This window comes from Chelon labrosus (assembly GCF_963514085.1).
Source record: "Chelon labrosus genome assembly, chromosome: 13".
Classification (NCBI taxonomy): domain Eukaryota; kingdom Metazoa; phylum Chordata; class Actinopteri; order Mugiliformes; family Mugilidae; genus Chelon; species Chelon labrosus.
In genome coordinates this window covers 19,461,528-19,484,697 of record NC_140346.1, presented here as the reverse complement: position 1 = coordinate 19,484,697, position 23,170 = coordinate 19,461,528, and the positions used below count along the sequence as shown (strand labels likewise).

General features: G+C 42.3%; 3 protein-coding genes across 3 annotated transcripts; all 3 read right to left on the bottom strand.

The window, feature by feature from the left end:
- Nucleotides 1-773: 773 nt before the first annotated feature.
- Nucleotides 774-4,067, bottom strand: LOC311497830 (extracellular calcium-sensing receptor-like; the record flags this gene model as incomplete). Its single annotated transcript, XM_084558195.1, has 6 exons — nucleotides 3,692-4,067; nucleotides 3,285-3,570; nucleotides 2,378-3,202; nucleotides 2,081-2,302; nucleotides 1,867-1,990; nucleotides 774-1,696 (listed from the first exon to the last, which is right to left on the bottom strand). The coding sequence occupies exons 1-6, from the start codon at nucleotides 3,889-3,891 to the stop codon at nucleotides 774-776; spliced, it is 2,580 nt and encodes an 859-aa protein (XP_084414321.1). The 5' UTR covers nucleotides 3,892-4,067.
- Nucleotides 4,068-7,088: 3,021 nt separating this feature from the next.
- Nucleotides 7,089-11,238, bottom strand: LOC311497829 (extracellular calcium-sensing receptor-like; the record flags this gene model as incomplete). Its single annotated transcript, XM_084558194.1, has 6 exons — nucleotides 7,089-8,449; nucleotides 9,153-9,276; nucleotides 9,367-9,588; nucleotides 9,681-10,505; nucleotides 10,618-10,903; nucleotides 11,039-11,238. 6 exons carry the CDS (start codon nucleotides 11,236-11,238, stop codon nucleotides 7,551-7,553), a joined length of 2,556 nt encoding a protein of 851 aa, XP_084414320.1. The 3' UTR covers nucleotides 7,089-7,550.
- A 2,392-nt stretch (nucleotides 11,239-13,630) lies between these two features.
- Nucleotides 13,631-18,948, bottom strand: LOC311498604 (extracellular calcium-sensing receptor-like). The gene is made up of 6 exons (XM_084559266.1): nucleotides 16,539-18,948; nucleotides 16,160-16,424; nucleotides 15,234-16,040; nucleotides 14,895-15,125; nucleotides 14,675-14,798; nucleotides 13,631-14,573 (listed from the first exon to the last, which is right to left on the bottom strand). Exons 1-6 carry the CDS (start codon nucleotides 16,742-16,744, stop codon nucleotides 13,660-13,662), a joined length of 2,547 nt encoding a protein of 848 aa, XP_084415392.1. The 5' UTR covers nucleotides 16,745-18,948; the 3' UTR covers nucleotides 13,631-13,659.
- Nucleotides 18,949-23,170: the final 4,222 nt, after the last annotated feature.

Below are 23,170 nucleotides of genomic sequence, written 5' to 3'. Positions count from 1 at the left end.
GAGGTCAAAGTTACTGTGTCCTCACAAAAACTTCATTCATTCATTCGTTCACCATCTGTACCCACATGTCCTGTGAAGGGTCGCGGGGGTGAGGCCTGCAGCCTTTCCCAGCTGTTATTGGGCAAGAGGCAGGGTGCACCATGGACAGGTCGCCAGTCTATCCCAGGGCTAACATAGAGAGACACTCACACTCACGCCTACGGCCAATTTAGAATCACCAGTTAACCTAATGAGCATGTCTTTGGACACTGGGAGGAAGCCGGAGTACCCGGAGAGAGACACAGACACAGGGTGAACATGCAAACTCCACACAGAAAGGCCCCAGGCCTGGATTCGATCCCGGAACCTCCTTGGTAATAATGACATATTATATCCAAAAGCCTGAAGTTTAACTACACTGAGCTGTCATACTGTTTTGCATAAATACTGAACTGCAACTCAACTAGATGTGTCAAACAAAGGAGACAGTGAAAAAGGTTTTTATTTTTATCTTTTATTGTTATCCTGATGTAATGTAACGTCAGAACAAAGCAGTGAAACAGACAATATAACAACGTGAAATGTGAACAAGTGTATGTTCATTATCGTTATTAAACTTTTGTCTGTAAATCGAATGCATTTGTACATTTCATCTCCTCAAAGTGTGTCACAAATTTAGGCTTTTATATTTTCTATACACAACATAATTTACAATTACAAATTGTGTGTAAACCCACTTGTTGCAATAGACCTGCTGCTATAGTCCAACAGAAAACAAAACTTAACTCTTTTAATTAGGAAATTGTGTACTTTTGCTCCATTCTTTTTACCATGACATGTTTCTTTGTATTTTTCTCTGGCTTCAGCAATATTATGTAACATTTAGGTGCAAAAATGCTGATTAATAAGCCAAACGCCGAAGACAAAATTGCAAATATCTCCACAGCCACGGTGAACTTCCCAGGAGAGCTGACGTACGCTGGGATGAAGGTGATCCACACGGCACAGAATATCAGCATGCTGAATGTGATAAATTTGGCTTCGTTGAAGTTATCAGGCAACTTTCTTGCTAGAAAAGCCAGGACTAAACATAGTATTGCAAGGATTCCTATGTAGGCCAGCACTGCATAGAAAGCAGCCTCGGAGCCGGTGTTACATTCTAAAACAATCTTCTTGTTGCTGTATCTGAAAACCATATCTGGGAAAGGTGGGTTTAAATTCAGCCACAACACACATATGACTATTTGAACGAAAGTGCAGGAGCAAACGATGATCCTTTGCTGTGCAGGACCAAACTTCCCCGCAACTTTGTTTCCAGGAAATGTGGCTTTGAAAGCTGTGACCACGACGATAGTTTTTCCCAAGACACAGGAAATGCAAAGAGCAAATGTCACACCAAAAGCCGTGTGGCGCAGCATGCATGTCCAGAGAGTTGGTCTGCCCATGAAAGGGAGAGGGCAGAGGAAACAGAGAAAAAGAGAAAACAACAGGAAACAGCTCAGCTCTGTGTTGCTGGCCTTTATTACAGGAGTTTCTCTGTAGTAGATGAACACCATCATAGTGGCCAGCGACAGGGAGGCCCCTAGCAGGGACACCACTGTGATAGATATCCCCATCGGCTCATGGTATGTCAGGAACTCAATTGTTTTAGGAATGCATTCATCTTTCCTCGCATTGGACCAGTATTCCTGTGGGCAGGATGTGCAGTCTGCTGCACCTGTTCAGGAAAAGACAAGAGAGTGTAATAATTGGAAAGTGAAAGATTCAACTTTAAAGACCAGTTCAATATGAAAGAGATGCAAACACTAAATACATGATTCTGAATCATATATGTTTGGCTGTGTCATATACATTTTAAATATATGTTTTTGGTGCACGTCCGTGTACCCGTTGAGTTGGCTATAGTCCCATCAGCACACGGGATACAGTCAAAACAGCATGTGGGTTTTCCCTTAATTTGAGCTTTCCTGGTTCCTACTGGACAAACATTAGAGCACACTGATGTGGGGACCTGAGGGAATAACACGTTTACAAAGTGAGGAAGAGTGTGCACACACCCGGCAGATCATCTGTTACATGAAAAATAGGCTTTCATGCTTACAGTTTTCCCTGTCCTCCACACTATCTTCTCCTCCTCGATGCTGAGCTTATATTCACCGTTTGCATTAGATAAAAAAAGACCCACTGTCTCATGTTGCACCTGTCCGTTCTTCAGCTGCCAGTTAATGATATCATAAGAAGCAGGAGGGTCACCGTTCTCATCAAAAAACACATGATCCCCGAAAGCGTCTCTGAAATTGACCCTTTGCAGGTGATCAACAACCTGAGAAAAGGAACAGTTTCTTAAGACATGTACACCTTCATGTGAAGAAGATACAGAAGTATACTTAAGTCTCACCTCTTTCAGCCGTATTTCTGATACATTCACACACAGCTTTATTATTTTTTCTCCCACTGGTTTGCAGAACACCAGCTGATGAAGGGCGTGTGCAACAGCATAAACTGCTTTATACACATTATAGGAAACTCTGAGCTGTGTGACATCGAAGAACAAATCCTGGGAATTCATTAAAGTCTCATTGCCCGTGCATGTTTTACTTGTTGTCTCAGTATCTGTGTTTATCCCAGGTAAAACAGGTCTACAGCCCACTATAATCTCCCAGAAGTCCTTCACAAATGCTGCATTTTGATCAGTGTAAGGACTAATATCTGTAAGAAATGGTTTTAGTTTTGGAATAGCCATCTTCTGCACCACAAATCCCAGGGCTCCGCCGAAAGCTTGGTACATTTCAGGCGTGGAGGGTCGAGCCGCTGTTATCCAGGCCTCGCTGGCAATCCACTGAATTCCTGTGAGGTTTTGTTTCACCACTTCTTTCATCAAAGGATAGAAGTCGCCCTCAGGAACAAAAGCTAGAATCACCTTAACGGTTGACTCTTTGATCATCTCCACAACGTTCAGGATTTTGTCCATGGTGTACGTACGTAGAACGGTTCCGACGAAAGCAATGCAAACCCCAAGGTTTTTGACCTCTTCTCTAAAAGCCAGGATCCCGTTTCTCCCATAATCATTGTCTGACTGTATGGCCCCAATCCACTGCCAACCAAAATGTTTCACCAGTGCTGCCAAGGCTTTTGCCTGGAAGTAGTCGCTGGGGATTGTCCGGAAAAATGTTGGATATTTAGCTCGGTCACTCAGGCAGGCACATGTCGAGAAATAACTTACCTATAAGAGGAATAACAAAATAAAACTCATAAAACAATTACAGCAAAAGCACCACATATAAGAAATCACATAAATCTCTTACTATCGGCAATTGAAAGGGCCCGAGAGTTCCAGCCACAACCAAGGATTGAGATGACCCTGACTCTGCAATGAGGGCAGATATAGCTGGAGGACAAGAAGAAGTCAATCCTCTCTCCTCTGGTCCGCTCGCCAGCGTGAGAGTAGCACGTAAAGTGTTTGTAGGAGATGCACAGGAGTTAAGGATTCTATAGCCAAGAGATATGTTTGGCAGCAGAGTAGGATCTTTGTTGATTTCATCAATTGCGAACATCATCACTTGGGTCCATCGATAAGCTCGCAGGTCAAGTCTAAAAGCAGTTAGAAAATGATTTAGATACCGCAGCGCAAGTATATACAAAAGCAGGTTTACAAGATAAGAATAAACATGCATGCATGAAGTACGGAAAGATCAGATGTATAAAATCATACCCTGCACACTTCACTCCAGGAGGCTTTGTCTCAAACGTAGAAGTGCTGGTAATCTCTTTGTTGAAAACCGGGAAAATCCCCCCGATCATTATGTCCCCCTCCTTAAACAAACTCGGCATGTCGAACCTGCCGAACAGCTCGCAGCAGGAGACTGTGTTCACGAGGAGAACACACAGAAATGTGGGAACAGTTCTTTCCATATTTGTCAGGTATTGGAGATGAGGGTACGGCTCTTATAACATCTGCACTGGATACAGGCAGACGTGCTATCCCCCACAGGGCAGAGCGATCATAGATAGGCAAGGTTGGCGCAACGGGAATTTACGTTTACTATACTGGAAGTTTACAATATGCAAAAATTATTTCATGATATGCATTGATCTTCTAAATAAAATAACAACAACAAAAAAAAAAACGCACGCTTTGTCTACCTTACAACAAGAACATTCATACTACAAATGAGCTAAAGGAAGGAATTGGACGTAAACCATGTGTATGTTTAGTGCAACAGTAGAAGTGCTACGATTTTTCTTGCAAAAAGTGATAGTTTTGAGGTTGTTAAATATCAATGGGCCAAGAGAAAATTACAAAATAGGGCAGTATGAGTATGTACAACACATGATTTAGAATCATAGGAATACTGTTGTGTACCAAGTTCTCAATGTAATTTGCTTATGATATACAGAATACAGTGATTTTTAAAAAAACGCCAGTTAAATCAGCAGGTTTTTGCCAGATAAAAGAAATTGCCATGAATGTCATCATATAGGTCCTTGTGGTGAGCGACACAGTGGTGGAAGTTAGTAGCACAGATGGCAAGAAGTGTCATACTGAGGAAGTAAAGTTTCTGTTTTTTTGACTTGTGTTTTATTTCTTCAGTTATCTCCGCTTTTATTTTGTTAAACGTTTCCTTTTGTGTCATATTCAGCGTGCCCTTCCTGTATCTTCCCGCCTTTGTGATTGTCTTCCTCGTCCTGATCGTTTTCACCTGTGTCTCATTTCCTGTGTGTATATATTGACGGTGTCTCCCTTAGTCCTTTGCCAGTTCGTCCTGTCTCATGTCAGCAGAACCAGTGTTACTTAAAGCCTTGTCTTGAGAGAGATTTTGTGTTTTCTTAGTTTATTTTCTCATAGTGTTTTTGCCATGTGTTGTGCAATGATCTTTAGTTATTCACAGAAATAAAGACTTTATATAAATAAAGATTTTGAACATCGCCTTAGAGTTGTACATTTGGGTTGAAACCTTGTTCAGTCTTGACAAGAAGGTTCCTAAACCTCGATAGAAGAAGGGTTGAGGTCTTGTGAAATAGTAATGCTTGGCCCTGTTTAATCCGCAAGCACCGCGGTTAATACGTAGGTTGGTTGGGCTGGGTCAGAAATATAGGGTGTATTCACACCTGCCTTGTTTAGTTCGATTAAAACGAACTCAAGTTCGTTTCCCTGCTTGGTTCGGACCTTTTTGACTGGTGTGAATACAATCACTCGAACTCTGGTGCGGACCAAACAAGCGGACCGAGACCCAGCTGAGGAGGTGGTCTCGGAGCGGTTCCTACCGAACCCTGGTGCAGTTCCTTTATGGTGTGAAAGCAGCCCGACCTCGATCCGACCCAAGTTGCAAAAATCTACCTTTTTGGATTTGACGAGCTCCCGTAGTTTCCCGTAGTTTTCGCGCATTATGGGAAATGTAGGATAGCCCAGTGACACACACAACAGAGAGAGACACGTGAAGCAAACAAACGCAGGTAGGTTAGGTAGAGATGAGCCGTTGCAAAATAACGAGCATGATATGGTTAAACTCATGTTGCATCAAACGGTCTTGACGCTCGAGCACAAGCTGTAAGTTTATAAACCATATTGCTAGCATAATAACAAGTAGACCTACAGTACGCAAAGTCTCCATTGTAGCCTATTTACGTGGGACATTTGGCTTCCTTCTTTACCCCGCCTATACGTTTACCAGCCAATGGCTGAACGACCTTAGCACATGTGTTTTTGTTTATAAATTCTGGTCCGGTTGCAATTAATCACAGTGTGAAAGCGAACCGCACTAAAAAAAAAAAAAGAAAAAAAAAATTGGTCCGGACCAAAGCAAGTGAACTAACGGACCTTCCTGGTGTGAATACGCCCATAGTGAACTGGTTGTAGGTGGGTGAAATAACAACCTACATCGGCAATGAGGAAAATATGAACTAATGACATTCTCTAAAATGTGAATTTGTGTTGGGCACGAATTAGCACACGTCTATAATTATAGTTTAAAGGTATGAAAGAGGACAGCCTGTGTTCAGGCTACTGTAGAAATACAGGTTGCCATTTTTATTTTACCAAAAAATAAATTTAACTTTAAATGTTTATTTCACCAGACCACTTTAAGGTGATCTTGTCATGTTATTGATTTAAAAAAACAAAACAAAAAAACCTAACAACTTTTTTACCCCCTAAACACAAAATTTTTCCTCTTCGAGAACTTGATGTAGTGCTTTTTACATTGTCATGAGTTCTGTGTGGGGTGGCACAGTGGTGTGGTGGTTAGCACTAAGTTTGCATGTTCTCCCTGTGTCTACGTGGGTTCTCTCCGGGCACTCCAGCTTCCTCCCACCGTCCAAAGAAATGCTCGTTTAGTTAACTGGTGATTCAAAATTGGCCGTAGGTGTGAGTGGTTGTCTGTCTCTCTGTGTTAACCATGTCACAGACTAGACTGCTGACCTGTCCAGGATGTACATCGCCTCTGACCCAATGACAGCTGGGATAGGTTCCAGTCCCCCCTCCAACCCTCCAGAAGACAAGCAGTTACAGAAAATAAATTACTTCTGTGTCTAGGTGATACAATCAGATCTGTGTGCTAACTACAATGTGTAGATCAGCTACTGTGTAATCCCTTGTATGAGATCAGAAAGGGCAGAAACTCATTTTCAGCCATTAATGCAGTTCAGATTTCTTTGCGACTGAGAGCATATTTGTTGTTGGTGGATGGTCCAACAGAGAGGTGTAAATAGAAATTAGGATTTGTTACTGTAAACATTTGAGTTTGTCCCCCATAATCTTGGATATTGCCGCCTCTGGGATCTCTTAAGGGGGAACTACCGTTTTTTTACAACCTGGACCTTATTTCTGGCATAAAATACTCACCCATATAACTTTGGTGTTATTTGGAGTCGTTTGGAAGATATTTAGATCCAGTGTAGCACCGTGTATTTCCATATAGTGGGAGTGACTGGGGCACCGGAACGCAGCCTCTAAATAACGCATTATCTGCTGCGAAACTCGTTCATTTCACCAATATTTTGTTATGATACATTAGTGCTATTCCCCGTTGAATCCGGAGTTACCTGCGACGGTCGCCTTGTTTACCTGTAATTTGCTACTGCTAGTTTTTTGCAACGTGGCTAAATATTTTTCCGATTCTGAGGTTGTGGACAGCTGGCCAAAGAACAACAAACTGCTGCACGTCCGTGAATACATAACAGGTAACTCCAGACTCAACGCGGAATAGCACTAGCGTATCATAACAAAATATTGGTGAAATGAACGAGTTTCATGGCAGATAATGCGTTATTTCGGTGCCCCAGTCACTCCCACTATATGGATATTTAGCACTGGAGCTAAATATCTTCTGAAGGACTCCAAATGACACCAAATATATGGGTGAGTAAACGATCATATTTTATGCCAGAAATAAAGTCCAGGTTGTTAAAAAACGGTATTTCCCCTACAAAATGGTTTACATGGATGGTTTATTTATAGGTACAAACAGTAAAATGTATTACTTACATACTACTGCAATATATATAACATGTATTTAACAAACAGTAATTGTGGCATCATCTTTTTAAAATTTAAGAAATCATGTGGTCTTTATTCAGATTTTTCCCATGACACGTTTCTTTGTATTTTCCTCTGGCTTCAGCAATATTATGTAACATTTAGGTGCAAAAATGCTGATTAATAAGCCAAACGCCGAAGACAAAATTGCAAATATCTCCACAGCCACGGTGAACTTCCCAGGAGAGCTGACGTACGCCGGGATGAAGGTGATCCACACGGCACAGAATATCAGCATGCTGAATGTGATAAATTTGGCTTCATTAAAGTTGTCAGGCAACTTTCTTGCCAGAAAAGCCAGGACTAAACATATTATTGCAAGGATTCCTATGTAGCCCAGCACTGCATAGAAAGCAGCCTCGGAGCCGGTGTTACATTCTAAGACAATCTTCTTGTTGCTGTATCTGAAAACCATATCTGGGAAAGGTGGGTTTAAATTCAGCCACAACACACATATGACTATTTGAACGAAAGTGCAGGAGCAAACGATGATCCTTTGCTGTGCAGGACCAAACTTCCCTGCGATTTTGCTTCCAGGAACTGTGGCTTTGAACGCTGTTACAACGACGATAGTTTTTCCCAAGACACAGGAAATACAAAGAGCAAATGTCACACCAAAAGCCGTGTGGCGCAGCATGCATGTCCAGAGAGTTGGTCTGCCCATGAAAGGGAGAGGGCAGAGGAAACACAGAAAAAGAGAAAACAGCAGGAAACAGCTCAGCTCTGTGTTGCTGGCCTTTATTACAGGAGTTTCTCTGTAGTAGATGAAGACCATCATGGTGGCCAGCGACAGGGAGGCCCCTAGCAGGGACACAACTGTGATTGCAATTCCCATTGGCTCATTGTATGTCAGGAACTCAATTGTTTTAGGAATGCATTCATCTTTCCTCTCGTTGGACCAGTATTCCTGTGGGCAGGATGTGCAGTCTGCTGCACCTGATCAGGATAAAGACAGAAATAAGAAAACATATCTGGATGTCATGTGAAAAGTGAAAATGTAAAAACAATTCAATGTGGAGGAGCAAGATAGGCATACAATAACACAAGCACCAAATACGTGGTACTGAGTCATGTATGTTTTGTTTACTGTGGCAAATACACAGATCAGGCATAACATTATGACCCATTATGACTATATTGTGTAGGTCTCCCTTGTGCCTCCACAACAGTTGTGACTCGTCAGAGAATGGACTTGGGGCTTCTGAGGGTGTCCTGTGGTGTCTGGCAACAGGATGTCGTTAGTGGGGGCTTTTGGATCATATGGGTTGAAGGGAGGGGCCTCTGTGGATCGGATTTGTTACATTACATCCCACAAATACTTGATCAGTTTGGGATCTGGTGAATTTGGAGGCCAGGTCAACACCTTGTGCTGTCCTTCAAGATTTCTGAGTTGTTCCTAAACCGTTTTTGCATGTGTGCTTGTGTCAGACTGCTGCCATCAATTGCTATAAGGTAGGGATGCCTAGTCTGGTCTAGGTGGGTGATACATGTCTAAGTAATATCCACACGAATGCCAGATCTAAAAGTTTCCCAGCAGAACACTGAATTGTCACAAGATGGTCACTGTTATTTACTTCTCCTGTCAGTGGCCATAATGTTGTGGCTGATTGGTGTACGTTTAAGAAAATGGTCCGTGTACCCGTTGAGTTGGCTATAGTCCCGTCGGCACACGGAATACAGTCAAAACAGCATGTGGGTTTTCCTTTAATTTGAGCTTTCCTGGTTCCTACTGGACAAACATTAGAGCACACTGACGTGGGGACCTGAGGGAATAACACGTGTACAGAGTGAAACAATAGTGAGCATATTCAGTATATCTTGTCATCGCCATTAAACACAGGTTTCATGCTTACCGTTTTCCCTGTCCTCCACACTATCTTTTCCTCCTCGATGCTGAGCTTATATTCACCCTTTGCATTAGATGAAAAATGACCCAGTGTCACGTGTTGCACCTGTCCGTTCTTCAGCTGCCAGTTAATGATATCATAAGAAGCAGGAGGGTCGCCGTTCTCATCAAAAAACACACGATCCCCGAAAGCGTCTCTGAAATTGACCCTTTGCAGGTGATCAACAACCTGAGAAAAGGAACAGTTTGTTAAGACATTTACACGTTCACGTGAACAAGATGTGTGATTATTGTGGATTTTAGTTCCCCACTGTTTCTCACCTCTTTGTGCTGAATTTCTGATACATTCAAACACGGCTCAGCTACTTTTTCTCCCACTGGTTTGCAGAACACCAGCTGATGAAGGGCGTGTGCGATAGCATAAACTGCTTTATACACATTATAGGCAACTCTGAGGTGTGTGACATCAAAGAACAAACCCTGGGAATTCATTAAAGTCTCATTGCCCAGGCATATTTTACTTGTTGCCTCAGTATCTGTGTTTATCCCAGGTAAAACAGGTCTACAGCCCACTATAATCTCCCAGAAGTCCTTCACAAATGCTGCATTTGGATCTGTATAAGGACTAATATCTGTAAGAAATGGTTTTAGTTTTGGGATAGCCATCTTCTGCACCACAAATCCCAGGGATCCACCGAAAGCTTGGTACATCTCAGGGGTAGAAGGCTGAGGCGCTGTTATCCAGGCCTCGCTGCCAATCCACTGAATTCCTGTGAGGTTTTGTCTCACCACCTCTTTCATCAAAGCGGAAAAGTCGCCCTCAGGAACAAAAGCCAGAATCACTTTAACGGTTGACCGTTTGATCATCTCCACAACGTTCAGGATTTTGTCCATGGCGTACGTGCGCTTGACCGTCCCAACAAAAGCGATGCAAATCCCGAGCTTTTTGACCTCCTCACTAAAAGCCAGGATCCCGTTTCTCCCATAATCGTTGTCTGACTGTATGGCCCCGATCCACTGCCAACCAAAATGTTTCACCAGTGCTGCCAAGGCTTTTGCCTGGAAGTAGTCGCTGGGGATTGTCCGGAAAAAGGTGGGATATTTAGCTCGGTTGCTCAGGCAGGCACATGTTGAGAAATAACTTACCTATAAGAGCGATAAGAAAATAATTCTGATAACAGTGTCACAAAACAATTACTGTAAAAGCATCAGATATTGCAGAGCAGACTTGATAAAAACATGTCACTTAATCTCTTACTACTGGCACTTGAAAGGGTCCAAGCGTTCCAGCCACAGCCAAGGACTGAGATGACCCTGCCTCTGCTATGACAGCAGAAATTGTTGGAGGACAAGAAGAAGTGATCTTTATCTCCTTTGGTCTACTCGCCAGTGTTAATGCAGCACGTAAGGTGTTCGTAGGAGATGAACACGAGTTAAGGATCCTGTAGCCAAGAGATATGTTTGGCAGGAGAGCGGGATCTCTGTTGACTTCCTCTATTGCATATATCATCACCTGGGTCCACCGAAAAGCCCGCAGGTCAAATCTGAAAAAGGTTTAGGGAATTAAAGCGAATTATACATTTACAAAGCTGCTTCTGCACAAGTGCATACAACATCGAAGCTTGTGAGATAAGACAAACTGAGCATGTACAGGAAAAATCTGATGTATTAAAACTTACACAGCACACTTCGCTCCAGGAGGCTCCTGCTCAAACGTAAAAATCTGGTCTATCTCTTTGTTGAAAACCGGAAAAATCCCCCCGATCATTATGTCTCCCTCCTTGAACAAACTCGGCATGTCGAACCTGCCTAACAGCTCGCAGCTAGAAACTGAGTTCAGGTAGAAGGCACACAGAAATACAAGAGCAGCACTCTGCATGGTTGCGCTGCTTTTTTAAAAATTCAGATGAGGACCCGGCTCTTATAATGTGTCAGACGTCATGGGCAGCTGATTTATTTCCCACAAGTGTGGACACGTGTGCGTGCATGTGGACTTTTTGTGTTGGGCATTTGCACACACACGAACATAAGCGTTACCTATTATTGACTGATTGTGGCTGTTACCGTTTTCATATTTCATTTCATCTTAATTAGTTTAATTTCAGCTCAACCTCATCAATTGAATATATGACATCTAATGCAGTTTTAGCAATATTTTTATAGTTGAGATCGTGATACTGAAGACTCTGCACTGCGATGATTGCATGTGCAAGGCTGCTCGGTCCACATCACAATGACTCTTAGATCCGCTGCTTTACAATGATGCCTGGCAGATCCTGAAAATGTGAGCGTATGGCTTGCAGATTGATGAGAAGAGGGAGAAAGTGGGAAGGGAACGAAGTCCAACTTGACTTGTGCCTGCCTTCTGAATGCAGAATGCAAGAAGGCAAGGGAGTATGTAGTCAGCTTGGCAGCTGATGAGCAAGCTGATGGTGCTAGCTTTCAGACTTCATACTTCTTTTTCTTGCTTTCTTTCTCTTAACTCATTGATTGTATTATGCTGAGGCAAAATGAGAGCAATTAGAGTTGCAGACCTTGGGAGTAGGGCCTGTTCGTAGCAAACAAAGGGTACAGAAGAAAACTTTCAGGAATGCCCATGCACGAGGAGATGAACTCAGTAACGATAGCTCTTAGAGCAGAGGTGTCAAACATATGGCCTGCGGGCCCGTCACAAGGTTCAATGTGAATTTGTGCTAAAGTGCTAAAATTGCATAGATGTCATTAACTGCAATGTTTCAATAAACCTGGCTCCTATTCCTTATTTGTCCACTAAGGGTCGCACTGTTTTAGGAAGAGTAGCGGAGGTAACGCAACAGAGACACAGACCTGCTGTACACAGCAGGTGGCAGCAAAGCGCCGACATGTCACTTATATTTCTTAGCAGATTTCACATTGTTCATAAAATGTTTTACAGAAGGACTGATTTTCATAATGTACTTCTTCTGCACTGAAACTAAGAGAAAAAATCTGGAGTAGTTGTCATTTATAGGTTATGATGCTGTTATGTTACTAGTCTGGACTGCTTGAGATCAAATTGAGCTGTATGTGGCTCATGAACTGTCTTAGAGAGTGTAACCTATACTTAATAGAACTACTACTAACTGTCACTAACTATTCAGTAACATATGCACCTCAAATTAAAACCAGTTGTCCTAAAACAAACCTGGCCAGATTGGTCAGCAGTAACGTAAAATTTTGTCATAGAGTTAACACAGTGAAATCTGCTGGGCAACACTTGACTCCACCTTTATGACAGGAACCAGCACAATGAGAAACATTCATTCATTCATTTTCTGTAACCGCTTGTCCTCTGGAGGGTGTCATTGGATGGTGGGAGGAAGACCAAGTACCTGGAGAGAACCCAAGCAGACACAGGGAGAAGATGTAAACTCCACACAGAAAGGACCTTGTTGCTGTGAGGCGTCAGTGCCACCCACCACACCACTGTGCCGCACGCATTGTGAAACAACAACAACATTAAACATCCCTGTTATCTCTTATATTTTAGTCACTGGTTTTTAAAAGACATGCTCATTAGATTAATCGGTGATTCTAAATTGGCCGTAGGTGTGAGTGTGAGTGGTTGTCTGTCTCTCTGTGTTAGCCCTGCGATAGACCGGCGTCGTGTCCAGGGTGTACCCCGCCTCTCGCCCAGTGACAGCTGGGATAGGCTCCAGCCCCACCGCGACCCTAAGCGGTTACAGAAGATGAATGAATGAATGGATGTTTTTTAAAACAGTCATGGCACAGTATAGGGCACAGGCGTGGCCTAGTTGTCCTTCAACTCAATTATAACAGATTATACACAGAATTGATGCAACACAACCTATACTATACTCAACGTCACTGTTTTATTGCTGATTATCACAAGTTGCTCATGTAAGTATCTTTTTTGTGGCTGACATTTTGACTTGTTACAGTAGGAAAAGCACAGATTTGTTAATGATGTCTGCATTCAACCTTCCTGGTTCTTTTTTTTAATGTCTTACTGGCTCACTAAATGGAACTGAGATCACCCCTACGCTACTGATTACCTTGCCCTTGTGCGACAAAGTCATGCCTTCTTAACGGACATTTATTCTTTCCCCCTTTTTCATATGAATGCCATTTTTATTATTATGTTGAATAATTTGAATGTTTCGGATAATTGAAAAGAAAAAGACGTGAGTTTGTTTTTTCACTTTATTCATCATTACAACAAATTACAACGTACAGCTAGAGTCAGCCAGACTATCAGGTATAATCACTGTGTTTGTTCTCACACAACTACATGTTTCTGAAGATACGTTTGAATAACATATTAAAGCGTTCTTGCTGGAATTCTCCCCATCAAATGCTTTTTTGAGTTTTGCTCTGGCCTGAAGATAATAATATAGCATTTCGGAATAAAAATGCACACCAGCAAACCAAAACTAGAGGCCAGGATAGCAAATATCTCCACCGCCACGGTGAATTTTCCCGGCGAGCTGACATACGCCGGAATGAACGTGATCCACACGGCACAAAATATGAGCATGCTGAACGTGATCAGTTTGGCTTCGTTGAAACTGTCCGGCAGCTTCCTGGCAAGAAAAGCAAGCACAAAACACAAGGCAGCAAGAAGTCCGATGTAACCCAGCACGGCCCAGAATCCTACAGCTGAACCGAGGGCGCACTCTAAGATTATCTTTTCTTTATAATACGTCATGTTTGCATCCGGGAAAGGGGGGTTTATTGTCAGCCAAAGAACGCAAATCACAACCTGAACTAGGGTGAGAACCAGAACACATAGCCTCTGCTGTCTAGGCCCAAACCATTTCATGACGTTACTGCCCGGGAGTGTAGCCCGGAACGCCATCAACACCATTATTGTTTTCCCCAGAACACAAGAGATGCAGAGGACAAAGGTGATCCCAAATGCGGTGTGCCGCAGCATGCAGGACCACTCGGAGGGTCGGCCGATGAACGTAAGAGAACACAGGAAACACAGCTTCAATGAAAATAGCAACAGGAAGCTTAACTCTGAGTTGTTGGCTCTTACAATAGGAGTTTCCTTATGAGTCAAAAATATTATTGATATCAGAAGGGATAGAAATACGCCTATGCAACTGAATCCAGTTAAAAGCGCCCCCATGATCTCTTTGTAGGAAAGGAACTCAGTAGGTTTCGGGAGACACTGGTCTTTATTTTCATTTGGCCAGAATTCAGGTGGACAGATCAAACAGTCTGGAGAATCTGTGAGAGATGGGAAACAATGCAGAGAAACAATCATAAATGATTTCCATATATTATTATTATTTTTTTTTTTTTAATTATGGTTTGCAATGCTCACTCACTTGACTGATTACTAATTGCTCCCTCGGGACATTCGAAGCAGTCGAAGCAGCACACAGGCTTGTTCTTGTTCACGGCCTTCCGAGTCCCCGGCGGACACGGCTCCCTGCAGACAGACCTCGGCACCTGATTAGGTAAAACACAGCGTGCAAAACTCAATAACATAAACAGCGTTCGCAATATTTACGAAGAGGCTGTCATTCAAGGTTGTCCAGAAATTACCTCCTTGTAGTTTCCCCCCCAAACTATTTTGGTGTCCTTTTTAAGTTTAAACTTTTCCCCCTCTGGGAAAGAGTTGTCGTATTGGCCGATGCTTATGATTTCAGCGGAGCCGTCGTCTTTGATCTGCCAGTTAACTAAGTCGTACTGGGCGACGCTGTCCCCGTTTTCGTCGAAGAACACCTTGGCCCCCTCCTGTGTTGTGAAGTTCACATACTTAAGGTGTTCAAGCACCTGCAGTGAGAGAATCGACACGGTTTATCAGGCATAAAGACTTGCAAGCAAAAAGAACACATCAAGGCATTTAACAAATACTTGAATAAATACTATACTTGAACTCACTAGCTTGGGCTGAACGGCATTCTTGTTCACACACGGCTTTCCTGTCGTCGGATTTGAGCCGTTCTGACACTGCAGCAGTGCGTGCAGGGCATGTGCTACGGCGTACACAGCTTTGTATACATTATTCTCTGCCCTGAAATACGCCACATCTGTGTAGTCATTAGAGACTGTCTGTAGATCCTCTGTGCCCGTGCACATAGCGGAGGTATTCGACGGAGAGAAGCTGCAGTCAAAGAATTCCTCCCACAGCGTTTTAAGTATTACACTCTGTGGTTCATCGGAAGGCTTCAGGCTGAGTAAGAATTCACGCAGACCTGGTATGTACGTCTGAGGGAGGGCAAAGCCTATCGCCCCCTGTAAAATGCCCTTTCTGTCAACAGAAGCCAGTTCTGCCTGCGTGATCCAGGACTCACTGCCAACCCACTGCTTCCTGGTTATGTTATATTCCTCAATTTTTGACAGGAACGATTTCAAGTAAGACAAGGACATGAACAACAGGACCACCTTCGATGAGGATTTACTTAGTGTGTCCACAACAGCATTTAACGTTTGTTGAGATGACTTTGAATAACTCACCCTGTATTCAACACATATGTCCTCCTTTTCTGCTTCCTTAACAAAATCGGTTGTACCTTCCACTGAGTATAGAGAGGCTTCAGTATAAATGATCCCTACCCAACGCCAGCCAAAGTATTTCATAAGCTGAACCAGAGCAAAGATTTGGAAGCGGTCACTTGGCACAGTTCTGAAGAAGCTGGGGTACAGTCTTTTGTCACTTAAGCAAGCACAGGTTGAGAGGTGGCTCACCTTCGAGGAAAAGAAACAAACTACTAAACATACAGGGCATGTAAGCGTTTTTAACTATGAACAAGGAAATACACAATGCATGCTCTGCCTGCGGTTTGCTTTCAGTCATTTGCTCTCACCTGTGGAATTGACAGCGGGCTTAGTATGATGTTTATGTCTTCACTCACTCCAGAGGACGAATGGCCCAGGAGAGCCTGGATCTGACCCCTGCAGGTGTCTTCCCCATTCACGGCTTCTACGGCGGCACGAATCAGGTTTTCACTCCCGCAGCCGTTGTACACCCTGTAGCCCAGGCTCACTCCTGGAAGGAGCACCGTGTCTCTGTTGATCTCCTCCACGGTGAAAATCATTGTCCTGGCAAACTTCAGCTCTCTTTCATTCCACCTGAAAACACAAACGTTGGCTAATAAACACATTACTGCAGCATTATTTAAAAAATAATATTTGCAACACATAAAAAAATGCATAAGCCACTTTCCTAACAGTATATTTTCTTACACTGTGCAGTATGTATACGGTAGTTCCTGGTAGTTGTTATCTACCAGTTTCCGTGTACTACTGATAGAGAAAACTCCTCCTATCATTAAATCTCCTTCTTTAGAAAATTCCTTGAAGCCTTTCTGTCCGATCATTTTGCATGTTTCATTCTCTGACTTTATTCTTGCCAGAACGGTGAAGAAGACAACAGCGACGATCCAACCCATCACGAGCCACCCTCCCCTTCACTGCGCCGACTGTGACCTGGGAGCTGACCTTTATAGGTTTTTCTAACGCACGAGAAGTGCAATCAGCCAATGTGAGAACTTCCCCAATTCTCATAAGAGTAATGTGTTTTTCACGCATCACTGAAACTGATCCTGCTGATTGATACTCAGAAAACAGATGGTCTGATTTACATTTTCATGGAGAATCGGCGCAAGCACTTTTAGGACAGGACAGTGAGGTATCGATGTTGTTGTGGACATATTCTGTATTATGCAGTAAGTGTTAATGTTTTACAGTCATTCAGAAAAGTATATTATAAAATGAAACCTGCCAGTCTGCATATTAACCCAGCAGTTATAAGAGCAGAGATGCAGAGCAGTAATACATTGATACTTTTAATATATAATTCATGTTAAGTCCCTCAGAGACCTTGTATTCAGACTGGGCTGCTTAATACTACTGTGGTAGAAAAACTACTGGTGGTAAACTCGATTCATTTTATGGACTCTGGTTCCTCTGAGTCGCTCACTACAGTGGTGTTGTTCGCGAATCATCTGAGTCCGTGGCGTTTCTGGTGAGTCCGCTAACAGGCCTTGCGTACTTAGCAGCAGCCAGCCAGAGGATCTGTAAGCTCCAGACTAATGGAGACCTCGGACGCCTGATTCAGATTTGAATCATTAACCAGCTCTGTTCACACACTCTTTGTTATGCCTCCTCGCCGCTGACAGTTTAGACTGGTGGCATTATGTTTTCAGGTAGTCTGTCTGTTGGTATCCCTTCTTGTCTTAAAGGGGAATTACCGTTTTTTACAACCTGAACCTTATTTCTGGCATAAAATACGATCGTTAGGTTAATTGGTGATTCTGAATTGGCCGTAGGTGTGAGCGTGGTTAAATGTCTGTGTTAGCCTGTAATGGACTGCGATGGACCAATGACAGGTTTAGGGTTAGGGTTAGGCTCCGTTTTTTACAACCTGGACCTTATTTCTGGCATAAAATACAATCGTTTACTCACCCATATAACTTTACTGTCATTTGGAGTCATTCAGAAGATATTTAGATCCAACAGAGCGCCGCGTATATCCATATAATGGGAGTGACTGGGGCACCGAAACGCAGCCTCTAAATAATGCATTATCTGCCGTAAAACTCGGACCCCAGACTCAATGGGGAATAGCACTAGCGTATCATAACAAAATATTGGTGAAATGAATGAGTTTCGCAGCAGATAATGCATTATTTAGAGGCTGCATTTCAGTGCCCCAGTCACTCCCACTATACGGATATACACGGAGCTTTGCTGGATCTAAATATCTTCCGAAGGACTCCAAATGACACCAAAGTTATATGGGTGAGTAAACGATTGTATTTTATGCCAGAAATAAGGTCCAGGTTGTAAAAAACGGAGCCTAACCCTAACCCTGTCATTGGTCCATCGCAGTCCATTACAGGCTAACACAGACATTTAACCACGCTCACACCTACGGCCAATTCAGAATCACCAATTAATCTAACACGCATGTCGGCCGATGTGAGGCATGAGCGCTAACCACCACACCACTGTAGCACCCCTGCCTTGTTCAGTGACCCTTCAATATTTAGACTGCCATAGCTGATCGCCTTTGCTAGCTAGGGTTGAGTTAGTGTCTATTATCAGTAGTTACTGGATGTGATATATGTATGCCAGAACTGTTTGACATCCCATTAATTCAGTGAGACAGACAGTGGGAGGTTGATGTGTGCAAATCATATCCAAAACGTACATGGAAGTGGTTGCGTTTACAGTGGGACTTTTCAGATACATCTCAGCCCAGGTCCTCATGCAACAGATTACATTTCAAAGTGTCTTTTGCATCAATACCAGTGCAACATACAACAGTGACATGAAATCCAGAGTGATGGAAGTGCTGATGAGACATTTTGGAGGGTAAGGGAATAGGTGGGTTGGTGGGAGTTTACTATACAGGCATAGCTGAATAGATACCTTCCAACCTTTAAAAAAAAATCTGTCACCGCAGTAGCTACTTAGTTACTGACTCCTGTGCCTTTTGGTTACCATAGCAACCCAGCTGTCACAAACCTGAGGTGACAAATGATTTATCTGTAGTCTGAAAACTGTTGACTTTGGACATTGGCCATGTGGACTGTGAGGCATGGGATAAACAGATTTACCTATAACGCCCATCTGAATAGAGATATGACTGCTTAACATGTAAATATTAATTTGAAACAGCAAAGCAAACTATGACTGTGAGTCTCTAAAAAAACATTTTAACCTTCATAAAGAAATGACTTAGTGCCGGACTGATGTACTGGGCTAAAGTCTGGATTAATTAAAAAGTTGATAAATTATTTTGTTATTCTGTTGACTTTGAAATGAATCCCTGTGTTTGGAGCCTAGAATTATATATTGTTCATTTACAATTAAATAATAGGTCATAGAAATGTATACCATATGTGTAATGCAGTTAGAGTCATCTGTTTAAATTATTATTTGCATTTTAAAATGTTTGGAAAACCATTTATTATCTTTCCGTCTATTCTAATTTCAGATTTTCTATTAGATGCAGCCACGCACATAAAGAAAGTTAACAGGAGCAATCATTTCCTCATCATGACACCTATCACTTAATTACTTGTGAAATAAGCTTAAAAAAATCTTTTACAAACAAAACTATTATCACATTACTTCTAACAATATAAAAGAGGCAAACATGTAATACAAACCGCAATTTAATAAATTTGTTAGGATAAAGGTGACTCCTCAGATATATTCATCTGCAGTGATGCCTTTCTCTAAAAGGGACATCTGGCCAAATCCTGCCTCAGATTTTTTTTTGGCATATTTATACATTTAAACACATGATAAATCAATTTGTAATGATGTATTAAAATGTATGAAAAACACATAATGATTATGATTATTAAATAAAAGCATATGCAACAATTATTAAAATGCAGGGATTAGCGTGCACTTTATTTGCAGTTAGAAAAATTCTAAAATATTTAGCACAACTGAAAAGGAAGAAGATTTTGAAAAAAAAATAAATGAAGTTAAGATGAAATAAAGTATTCACAAAATAAAAATCACCTCAAATGCATTTTACCTTAAAAATCTTAATCACTTAAACATCTTGTCCCTTCATTTTCCACATTTGTGAACGACACTTTCAACGTCACTTTAAATGAACCTGCTGATTTTAATGATGAGGATATACTTTCTTGGCACCACTGAATTCTGCAGGCTGGTAACCAGCTGCACGTGAAAGAGTACGCTCAAAACATTTAGTTTTGTCAAGACGGATCGCAGCAAACTGGTAAGTGAGACAAACATGCAACATAAAGTACCCAGCATCTCTATGTGGGCAAACACACAAGATCTTTGTGTTGATTCCACACACTCAACGAGTACGCCCCCAGACACGTTTTTCAAACGTGCAAAAGGCGAACAAAAAATCAGCCAGAGAAACAACACAGTAACAGGAAGAGTCCTAACATGCTGCTGTGCGGGACGAAACCGTTTCATGACAGTGTGAGCAGCCCTGCACGCAATCAACACATGTACAGTTCTCCCCAGAGCACAAGAGAGGCAGACAGCTATTATGGACCACTCAGGCTGCTGGTAGACGGTGACTGATGGTGAAAACCTGCGCAGTGTCAGGGTGAAAAGCATCCCTATTGTGGAGTTGCTGTCAGGAGCGGGGCCAACACATAGTTGTGTTATTCTTGTGTAGACTGAAAGCAGCAACACAGCCGCGAGACAAAATCTTCCAACCCATCTGTCGGTGTCTGCAGGCCGCACACTGCCGACGCAGCCTGTGCAAAGAGTGAATGTGTTGCTGTCAGCGCAATAGAGACACTTACAACAGTTTCATGAAATTTAACGAGACAATTCTTATAAGGAATGTTTTTTTTTTTTTTTTTTTTTTTACCTGTTGGTGTTGAATACAGCATGGGAGGCATCTGCAGATGAACAGTAATAAAAATTACTGCACGCTCATCACAGATTCATGCAAATACAGGTGATATGGTAATATGAGTCTATGTCATGATGACAAGAGCATGTTCTGTAACACAACAGACTATAACATGGTCATATTTGATGTGTAGAATATTATTATCAATGATTATTCTGCACATTTTAGTTTAAAAAAAGGAGACATTCAAAGCTACTGATCTGATAAATAATTTTCAATTGCATAACTGTGAGATGCATTGCATCCCAATAACGGAATAATTCACACCTTAGATTACTTGCAAATCTGGCACAAGGGGTATGCAATGTCCATGCATACCCCTTGAGTAGTTGAAATATGAAACGACTAGTGATCGCAAAAGGCGAACACTAATAACAGGCTTCTGCGAAACACGTTAAATAAGGCGGCGCGCACCTCAACACAATAAATCATGACATAAGCTCGGAGGACACTGGGCTCACTTGGTTGTCAGACAGTACGGCGACAGGGCGTTGTGGAAGTGCGACCTCGAAGTTGCACACCTCACAGATGCAGGCACAATCCTTTGTTTTCCATTGGTACACTAGGACAGGGGTGTGGGCACAGCGAGCCACGGATCTCATGAGCTGACTCAGGCTTGTGCCGTGGTTATCAGATGTCACCTGGATTAAGGGAAAGTGCAGACAAATACATATGATCTGGCATGAGTAGATGTTCTACATAAGAAGGGGGAAATGCAGTATGATGAATTTTATTTTTGCTAACATGGACCTGGCACTCACCTCTGTCTTAAGCAGAAGGCAGCTGGTCTTAGACAGAAAATATGCCACCAACTGCAGACTTTTAGATTTGCCGGCGTGACTGTTTTCCATCTCTGCGTTCACGGTCTCCTCAGCTCTTTGCAACACATTCACACAACCGTCGAATTGCACCCAGTTCAAAGGTACACCAGGAAAGCGAGTATGGTCTTTTGTGATTCTCTCTCCGCTGATTTCAGAAGATCTAAATAAGAGAGAAAAACAACAACATTATTTTATAACATTAGCAGATTATCACATATTCGCGGCATCTAACTACTGTCAAACTTTATCATTTGTAGGCAGACAGAGCAGTTCCATGAGAAAGGCATAATAACACAGCTGTGAGGCTATTACTTCTCTATAATTACAGTAGAATGACTTCAAAGTGCTTCATAAAAGCTCCTCTAGAGATTATCTAATTGTCTTTTAAGGGGTCTCTCATTGTGGTGTTTAGGCCCCTATAACCCTAACCCTAACCCTACTGAGAGAGTGATTAAATTACAAGCTCATGAATCTGGGGGAAACCACACTGGGGTATCCAGGTCCTTGATAGAAAAAAAAAAAGAACAAGTTAATGAATAAGTGGATAAAATCGATAAAACAGATAATATTTTAATTCACCAGCAATAAACTCACCTCTGACATGACAGTTTTGTTGTGTCACAAATGACAGCGTTTTTACGCGATGCACTGGAGGTCTTTGTTTCTTCGTACCGACTGAGCTCAGCCCACCGGTCCGAGCTGAGCCATGTGTCCGACGACACCATCCAGGTGAGGAGTGTCAGGAAGACGAACGAGACTGCTGTCATCTCAGAGCCTTGCCTTTGGCACGCGCGTTTCATGTAAGGATGTGTTTTATAGCTTCCTGTCTGCTGCTCAGGTGTAGGAGGCAACTTAGCGGGCCATTCTCAGTGGGACATGCAAATGTTTTTCTTAAGACTTGAAGGACGTCAGGCATGAAGAGTAAATCTGACAGGAATACACACGGGACCTGTCTCCCAACAACGATCAATCGGAGTGTTTACTGAGACCTCTTAAGTTTTCGTGGCTGATTTAGTAAAGCAGTGCTGAAGAGCACCGTGTGTATGACAGTGACATGTAGAAGCAATTAACAAGTAAGTCTATGTTCAAGGAATTATATGTTCAAAATGCATTAATTACAGATTAAACGTGTATAGGATGCTGCACTTTCAAACAGACAATTCATCTCAGTTCTATTCAGTTAATATGATGCTAATAATAATAATAAAAAGTCTAAATATACCACAGATCTCAGATCCTGAACCCCCTAGAGCAAGGACTAAGGCGGCAGTCACAAGGAAATACTTCTTTGTAACAGGTAAAGAAAAGAGAGAGGTGGGACAAGACTGGGGGAGAAGCAACATTCAAAGCACTGACTGGAGAACAGCTTAGTGTGTACAGTGGGTTCAAAAAGGTTAGAGACACTAAGTTAATGACATGTCGCAGTGGCTTATAAAAGTATGAGGAGAGCTCCAGCAGTCTAGGCCTGTAGCAGCTGAGTCAGTCCAAACGATAAGCATCACTAGATGTGTTCTTACCTGCGTTAGTGCCATATTAGTGCCATATGATCCCTGCAACTATTATGGGTTACAAATTGATCAGGCATAACATTATGACCACCTTCCTAATATTGTGTAGGTCTCCCTTGT